The sequence below is a fragment of the Botryllus schlosseri genome, chromosome 4, assembly GCF_051294905.1.
Source record: "Botryllus schlosseri isolate E-star chromosome 4, Bs_hap1, whole genome shotgun sequence".
NCBI classification, from domain to species: Eukaryota; Metazoa; Chordata; class Ascidiacea; order Stolidobranchia; family Styelidae; genus Botryllus; species Botryllus schlosseri.
In genome coordinates, this window is record NC_137239.1 from 26,153,473 (window position 1) to 26,163,013 (window position 9,541).

Genomic DNA, 9,541 nt, shown 5'->3' on the forward strand with positions numbered 1-9,541 from the left:
AATTCGGTATTTTTGGTCAACCAACTATAAACTAGGAGTAAATTTACCAATTTTTACAGATTTATTGTAAGTCTGAAAATTTTGAAAATGTGTCCTCTTCAGATTTCCAAAATATGGTAACCCTAAATTGTGATGATTGTCAATTTGATTTAATTCCCTGTAGTAGTGCAAATACCACTTCATCAATTTTCAGCTTATAGCCTATGAGGCAATCATCTGATGTCAAAATTTGGAGTAGGCCTGAACTTGTACCATATCATTTGGTCTATTTTTACAAAGCCTAATCTCGATACATTTCCGTTACGGTGTATGATCCACTCCCATAGATCAGTCTGAAATTTCAAAACTTTGATCGTCTGCTGCTACTTTGTGGAAAAATGTGATGCTTCGCGGAACAAGTTTGGATATTGGTGCCTTGGCCGAGGTCAGCCTTACTCAGCATAAAAGGCTAAATGGGTGTCTGGACACTGGACAGTTATAACTGGTCAAGCAGCTGTCAGGCGCAATACTTTCCTCTGTCAACTCAAACTTGAGTATAAGTGTAGATTTGTTTCATTACCTTATTTTAGCTGAGTGAGTCATTCTATGAATATTTACTTTGTAGGAGGCAATGTTTTTGAGAGCAAATCAACCATTGAAACAGTCAAACATTCAGAGGTCGGATTGTAAATATATTGTGAACCCAGAGTAATTATTGTCATAGTTGGGAAACTGCAGCTTTATGCTTAGTGATTTGAATGAATGCTAGTCATTTGAAACGTACATATGTTTAGAGAAAATTTCATAAATTTAATAAAATAATGTGCAGAATGTAACTTGCCTACAATGAAATTTATACATGTCTAACAAATTTGCAGTGAGACCAAGAATTTAGATCTATTAAGATAGCCAACTCAATTACCGTTGAGACATAAGCTTGGTAATGATTTGTCTTCATTGTCATCAGTTCATGATATGCATTGGTGACATAGATAGACCATACTACGGTTTTGTCGTGTGGTCTTGGCAATGACTTTGCATATAGTAATGCACCTTCTTGTGCCCATGATGTTTGCATCTATCAAACCTATTAATTTACCGTACTTGATGTTGTCATGCATCAGTAATCAAGATAGAGTTATGATTTCTTGATATCAAATATAGACACATAAAACAGCTAGGCCAATACCTTACCGAGTTCTTTTGATGAGTTTTTATTTCGTGTTACAATCACTCTGATTTTGATTATCAAATGAGTCCAGACAGAGGCATGAAAGTTTGTCGGTGTAATTGTTGAATTTACCAGTAAGATTTCAGTATTTTACTGTATCAGTATCTGCTCTCCACTGAGTTTACATGACAGGCCATACTTACCAGCCTATTTTGGGTTGAACAATGTAGTCATAATAGGTGTCAAGTTCAGATTAGTTTAAAATAAATCATGGCACTTCATGAATACTACCGTTTACGCTATAAACTCAGCTCACTCATGTGTTGTGTTTGATTTTGTCAAGTAGAAAGTAGTGTTTGGATAGATGGTGCATTGATATTCTGAGCAAGATTGTCATAGCAACTGCACGATGTTGCTCCTTAAGCATGGTAATGGAGTGTTATGAAAATGCATTGCTATGCATACGGTACACCATTTATTAGTCTTGGCTGGCTAAAAAAGCTCTGTGACTGTCCCCTCAATATATATTTTAAACGACTTATTTGAGTAGCCTACTTTTCAGTCCGTTCCTTTTTCTACCCCTACTCCGTGTGTAGTTTTGTTATGTCTTGAAAATTTCTAATTGGAATTGACCAGAAAGTTTTGAAGGTCAGCTTGTAATTCAGTATTACCAACGACGACTTTGACAACAGATAAGGAATACCCGTTGGACAATGATCATGCCATTCAGATTCAATTATAAATACTCGACTTTGACAACAGATAAGGAATACCCGTTGAACAATGATCATGCCATTCATATTCAAGTATAGATACTCGACATATAACGACACCTGTTTGTCTCCCGGATTTATTCAGTCGCGGTAATTCGATGACACCCATTAACACGTGACTTCCCTATAATGGTGCAGCTTCCGTTGAGCCTCGTTCAAATTACCACCGCAAATTGACAACCGGTGCAGCTGCGGGTCAGCGCTATAGAATACGCGTCAACAAAATGCGAAAGTCGTCGACTGTTCTGATACTGATGTAGTTTTCGTGTGTTCCAGTGGCGCAAATATCCTTTGGTTACGTGCGTGATGAGTGATTTTCATGCGACACATGAATATTCATGAGAGGATCGATCGTAATTAGCCTTAACAGGAGTCTTATAGCCGTATTTTCTATCTTATTATCGGCGAGGTTGCCGGTGAATTCGGCATGCTGAATTTGTAAAATGTAATGACTAATATTAGTATGAAATCGATGCATAAATATTAAAAATTCAGAAATGAATATTTCACTGAATAATGAATATGAGCTACAGCACTGCAGAGCTGCAGCTACAGCTACAGCACTTCGTGAATTCGGTACTTGCTATGTGGGATCGTGGCTATTAATGTATAAGTCGATTTAGGATAAGGTTAACAGTTAGATGCTATGGTAAGGAGAGGTTAGGGAACGATCACGGGTCGCCAAGTGCCTAATTCACTGGTGACCATCAGCGACATAGTCATGTAGGCGATAGCTTCTACAGGGTTTTTGTCTGACGGAAATTGCGATATCTATGGCTGTGTTATGATATGTAACTTCTATCTGTTGTCTGTGGGTACTGGGTATACAGTACACGCATTCCCAGTTCGATCCGGCAGAAGCTTCCTGATATGACTCGGGATTCAATAATTTTTCAATTGGAAAATATCGCAGCAAAATTTAAAATTCACGCGTCTGTCAATGAAAGAATTGCTCATTTTTCAGTCGCATATCTCTCAGGGTGGTTGTAAAGTAACGATGTACGACAGCTTGAGATGCATCAACTCTCTAAGAAAGCCTCTGAGAATCCGAAAATATACAACTTTTATTACCGGCACAACTTTTGAAATCGGACAATATCCGCTCCGAATCAAATTCAAAATCTGCGCACGCTTGCGACACCGAACCGAACAATCATCGCTATCACCGCCAAGAATTGTAATGCTAACTCCGGCCGTGTTTTTTGTCTGGCCGCTTCTCCGTGTTATTGCACTCCTAGTTTTTGAATTTCAAGAGTAATTACGACGATGAATGCTTAATGCTTATCACTCTCGTTTATCACCTGGCCCAGTTATGCAATCGAAATTTCTGCAAACATTTTGCATTACATAATGCGTGCTCAACAGATGCCACTTTGTGTTTAGTATTATTATCTGAGAATCCGAAAATATACAACTTTTATTACCGGAACAACTTTTGAAAATAGGACGATGTCCGCTCCGAATCAAATCCAAATTATGCACACGCGTGCGACACCGAACAATCACCGCTATCACTGCCATGAATTGTAATGCTAACTCCGGCCGTGTTTTGTCTGACAGCTTCTCCGTGTTATTGCACTCCTCGTTTTTTAATTTCAAGAGTAATTACGACGATGCATGCTTATTGCTTATCACTCTCGTTTATCAACTGGCCCAGTTATGCAATCGAAATTTCTGCAAACATTTTGCATTACATAATGCGTGATCAACAGATGCCACTTTTTGCTTAGTGGTTGGTAGGCTTTCATGTGAGATGCCGTCGTTACAAAATTCGTGCAGAATCATTTCCTAATAGGATGTTTGATCTGAATCCCGCTGTGTAGCCTATATATATACCGTAATTGAAATATCGATTGTAGCAAACAGCTTACTTCTCTTTGTAAGAGATTCAGAGTGCAATTGTGTAAATTAGACGCCGCTATCAGTGAGTTTTGTGATCATGCGGCGCGAAGACGGCGAAGAATGGTCTGCGTGAATACGTTGCTGTTGAGCTAAACCATATGGCGGCGAGCATAACGGAATTGTTCCCGGCGCTGGTGGAATGTTTCACCATCATCCTGTGCGGATATATCTCGGGACGGGCGAACATCATAACCCCTAATCAGGGCCAAGGTCTTGGAAAGTTTGTGGGGAATTTCGCGCTGCCGGCGCTGCTTTTCAAGAACATGGTGGAACTCGACTTCGACACCGTGAGCTGGTTTTTCATGGTGGCTGTGCTGTTAGCAAAAGCGACCGTGTTTGCTATGGTGTTCTTGTTGTCGATTGCCTTGCTTAAAAGTAATCGGTTATCTCGTGGGTCCCTGTATGCTATATTCACAACGCAAAGTAACGATTTCGCTCTGGGATACCCACTCGTGACTGCCTTGTACAGCTCAGACCATCCTGAGTTTATACAGTATATCTACTTACTAGCTCCGATATCGTTGCTGATCCTGAATCCGATTGGATTTATGCTGTTGGAAATCGAGAAAAACAACAACGCAAAACGCCAGGACTATATGATCATAGAAGATGAATCTTCCGACGACGGGAAAGTATATCTGGGCGAATCCATTGCCGTAATCGACGCAGACGACCAGGATGACCTTGAAGATAGCGAGCAAGCAGAAAAGCGCGGGTTTGACGCCCGCGCATGCGCGTCCGTGCTGAAAGGCGTACTTCTAAATCCGCTGGTTTTCATGGTGTTCATCGGGCTGGCTGGGCATTTTATCTTTGGAGGTAAATTACCGCCAATCATATCAGACACGTTAAGCACGCTGTCTAACGCGTTCGCAGGCGCGGCCTTGTTCTTTCTCGGACACACTATGGTGGGTAAAATCAGCAATCAAAAAGGTATGGAGTTGCTCCTACCGGTACTGCTCATCATCGCGAAAATTGTAGTACTGCCGGTAATCATACATCAGTATTGCGGATTGCTGGCGAATGTCATGTCTGTGTCGTATCCGCCACACATTGACCCCGGTTCCCTCAACGGCAGTAGTTATATAACAGCTCTATCAGACTTCGGTTACCTGTACGGTACCTTTCCCTCTGCTCCTACTGTTGTTATATACGCGACTCAGTACGGACTGGAAGCGGACCGCCTCGCTGCTGGTATGGTAATATGCACGACGCTATCCGCTCCGGTTATGTACATCAGCGCTTGGACTCTATCCATGGCCAACATGTCCGCCCAATATTTCGACGACCAGGTCGTGAAAGTAGAAAAAGACGCGAGTATTGTTACGTTGCTTTGTGCTACTTGGTGTATCATCATTTTTATAGTCGGAGGCAAATTCAAACGGGTGCCACACGCAGTGACCTTAGCGTACATGTTTTCTCTTGTTTTATCATCGCTCGGGAACATCGTATGGGACAGCTTCGCCGACACCACTGGTGTTACCGGTAAACTGATTCTGTTTGCGATGATGTTTTTCGGTGTAAAATGCTCCCGTTTGTACGTGGCTTCCATAGCGTTGGTGCTAGTGATGATCATACGAAAAGGCCAAAGAGCAGTCTGGAATTCTTGTTTCATTTTTATATTCGTACCTGTAGTTTTAGCGTTCATCGTCACCGTGAGCCTAATGACCAGCACTGCGGTGCAAAGCGACGGTATCGAAGGCATATTTATTTACGGCCAAGCCCAAGACACAGTGTCGCTCGTAGTATTAGTGTTATGCTTTTTAATAGTTATCTCGTGTTTAATTGCCATCGCGAAATTGCAAGAAGACCATGATTCCGAGTTATCTCCCTCGTCTTCATTGTTAGATAGATCATCAATATCACCCTCTTCTTGTGACGAATCTCCCATCAGGGATCGTCAAACTCTAGCGTGTTGCCTACGCACGAGATGCGTAAGCGGTGACGTACAGAAAGCCAGACACATCGTCTTTTTGGTTGTTTCAACGATATCTATATTCCTGGGTATATGTTTGGTGACTTGGCGGCTGTTTCAGTCCGCGGACGCCGGTGTATACTTCGAAGTCGCGTTTTTAGATGCGGTCTTCAATTTCGGGCAAGGTCTTTTCGTGTTTTTGCTGTTCGGGTTAGATCCGGATTTGATCGTAGACCCTTTCGTGCGTCTATACCGAAAACTACGCTACGGCTCTGAGTCAATCAGCCTGCCAGAACTGAGCGTGGTAGACAAGACGGTGTTGTTACAATGCTTGCAATTCATACGTCACCATATGGACGACTGTAAATTAGACATTGTCGACAGTCACCGGCAAGGTTTGGTCGTTTACGAAAACGCTTTTACCGGAACCGTGTTCTGTGATTGGATTATAGACCGCGGCTTGGTCGGCGACCGGTCCGAGGCTGAGATTTACGGCCATAAACTACTAGTCGGCAGAGTTATGCATCATGTTACGCACAGGCACTATTTTTACGACCGGCCGTATTTGTACATGTTCGAAGAGCCTAAAACTTGTCACAGGGTTCTGAAAAAAAGTGACGGCGTGTCGCCGTTCACTCTGAATACTAACGAGAACAAGGTATTTGAAGGCGATGTGGTAATTAGCCCCAGTCGAAACGTACTCAATGTATCCAGAATCAACGCGCCTTCTCCAAGAAACCAATCCTACTTCGGGTTTAGTTTCGAGGCTTACGTTAGCGACACTGAAGCCCTACCCTCGTCACTAAGAAGAAGTAGAATTAGACGCGACACACCAAGATCAGCTCCTCAAACTAGCGTTGAAACTTCAAACTCTAGTAAGGCTAAATCTAAGGGTAAGAAAATATTCCCGACTACCTTTACGCGTGCCGAATATTCGGATTCATCTGCGGATTGAACGAATACCATTTTCGAAATCTGTTGCACAATAATTGGATTAGGAATGGACATCTTAGCAACAATCATAGCGGGATCCAATGCTTTACAAATATCAAACCTACCTATGTTTGCGTTGCCATTTGAGAGAGTAAAATTTACGGCAGTTGGTGCTCAACTGCTCATATCGGTGATGATTCAGATCTTGATGACACCCGGCATTTAGCATTTTGTTGCAGACTATGTACTACCCTGTTTTTTTAATTTTTACTTTTTAAATTGCCTTGTCTTTATCAATGGTTTGCTTCAATTGCATTCAGCATGTATTGTACCGGAGAAAAAAAAAGACACCATCGATAACCCGTGTTAGTTTCAGTTATATTAATTTTGAAGTGTGTGGGATTTTGGTTGCTCGTATTGGCAACCACCGATTGCGTGCATGGCACTGTGTTGCATCTTTCTCACTGATAATTACGTACGTCATTGCTAGGGTAAATTATCATCAATATATATTTGTAATTGAATCAAGTTCATCGACCAAAATACAACTTCTAAACTTCCATGACAATTTCGTACTGGTGTCCTCGTGATCTCCAGTTGTACAAGACATGTCGAATATTCTTTGATTACTGTTTGATAAATTTCATTTTCACTTCGTAACCCTTCGAATTGCAGAGGACGGAATCGCTGTTATGATGTGATGGTGCAGTATTTTTCGTGCGTGTTCTCGTTTGTATACGCCTCGCCATTTTTGCTTTCTATAGAATCGATGTTAGCGGAATCCATCTTTTCCTAGTTTAAAGCGTCGCCAGCGAGCAGAATAATTTGCAAAATGTATTTCGTAACACTGTGTTACATATGATGTTTCAAAATTGTTTAATTTTAATAATTACAAGAAATGTATTATTCCTTTGCATTGTTACCGCTAAAACTGATTTTTTTTGTTGAAACTGATGACTGACTGTGGTGTTGGCTTGCTGTAGGAGCGTGGGATATTAGGGTATGTGAAAATAATTGTAAGCAGCATAAGGTCGCTCGGGTTATCCAGATTGCTCATAACGTGCATCTGCATATATGCAGATGGTTGTTCTGTTGTAATGAGAGTCTGTGCTATTGCATCGAGTAATCACTAAGAGGAAGGGTATAAGATGGAGGACGCCAAGGGAAGGTGCAACAGTGAATGAATGCGTGCCAGAAATGTTGTAAAGCAGGGGTTCTCAACCTGGGGGGCGCGCCCCCCTTGGGGGGCGCGGGAGGCTCTCGGGGGGGGCGCGAAAAATCGACAAAGTCAGTATAGGGGGGGCGCGAGAAATTGACAAAGTCAGTATAAATTGTACGTGTCTGAACATTTGTTTCACATCCATTATGAGAAGACGATTAATGAAGATGAAATTTATTCCATATTCAAGAAAGTTTGCAAAATACAAACTCTAACAACCGCGCTCAACGGAGTATAGTCTGATTTCAACTTCATTTGAGCAAATTTTTGAAATTCTTCGGAGATATAGAGAGCAATTCCCACGTGTAAGTCATTCATTGCTTCATAGCTTTGACAGTAGCCTAAAGCTTGTCGCGCCGGGCAGCTCTTGTTAGTAGCTTGCGAACTGCACTGCCTAAGACAGACTTAGATGCAACATAGGTTGCCCGGTTTCGCCCTCAATTAGGCTACTCTAAATCAATACAATTTAAATAATTTCCAAAACTGATCAAATTTAGCCGGGCAGGACAGAACGACGCCTTGCTCTCTGTACTCACTACCAGCATCAGGATTAGTCTCAGGGTGACCTACCTTGAAATTAATTAATGGATGTCTTGTTCGATGTTTTTTTGTTATTTTCAAACAAGTTTGGAGAAATTTGTCAGCAATGTAAAAGACTCAACAACTGGAATGCAGATTCAAAATTGGCGTAAGATAGACCTTATGTATACTATTAGATCAGGGGTGGGCAGCCTGCAGCCGTAGAAGGGAATTGGAGTGGCCGTCGACGCCTAATTCAATTAGTATGTGTTGGCGGCCGTAGACATGCAAATTGCAATTACGAATTCACTCCCGCATTTTCGAGAGATTTTAATTAATCTTGAAATTTTCTTCGCCCTCTCCGCAATTCAAAAAGACTTCATTTTTCGATTTTAATGCAGTAGCGCCCTTTTTAATCTGAGCCGGAATGGGAATTGGCAAGAAATAACAATTCGTTCGCGGCCCTGAAAAATTTTCGCGCTCCGCGCGACAATATGCACCTCCCGGCAACTATATTCATAACATTGCCACTCGCGATTTCGGTGCGCACAATAGGCCATTGTGAAAAGTAGAAGTCCAGAGTTCACCGGGAATGGATATGGACAGTTTACCATAGGTATTTTGCGTCCAGATCGTTCATTGCGGCTATGCCCTGGAATGCGGCCTTACGCTACATAAGCAATGGAAATGCGGCCATGATTATCAAAAACGTTGCCCACCTCCGTATTAGATGATGTGCTCTTTTTGATATGACGATAAATGCAAGGGGGTCAGGGGGGGCGCGATTTTTTTGACCATCTCCAAGGGGGGCGCGTGTCAAAAAAGGTTGAGAACCACTGTTGTAAAGGGTTAAGAAGCGATGACGAGTGACCTCAATACCATCAGAGGTAGTCAAGAAAGCTACTCAAGTAGAAGTAGCGACGCAAAATCTACCCATGTACGAGTATAAGTAGTACTTTTGAAACTACTTGAAGTAGAATTGACTGACTTTAAAACTATCCAGGTCAGTAGTTGTGAAAACGGTCGTAATTCGTTCGCGTGGACTGTCAAGAGCATGATCCATCACATGAGGTATCAATTTTCAACGGAATAAGCATTCGTCCGCATCATGGGGAATAATAGTTTTGATATGG

At 41.9% G+C, this 9,541-nt stretch overlaps 1 protein-coding gene across 1 annotated transcript; it reads left to right on the forward strand.

Moving 5' to 3' along the window:
- Positions 1-1,989: 1,989 nt before the first annotated feature.
- Positions 1,990-7,624, forward strand: LOC145437613 (lysosomal cholesterol signaling protein-like). Its single transcript, XM_080314884.1, has one exon. The coding sequence runs from the start codon at positions 3,924-3,926 to the stop codon at positions 6,690-6,692; it is 2,769 nt and encodes a 922-aa protein (XP_080171010.1). The 5' UTR covers positions 1,990-3,923; the 3' UTR covers positions 6,693-7,624.
- The last annotated feature ends 1,917 nt before the right edge of the window (positions 7,625-9,541 follow it).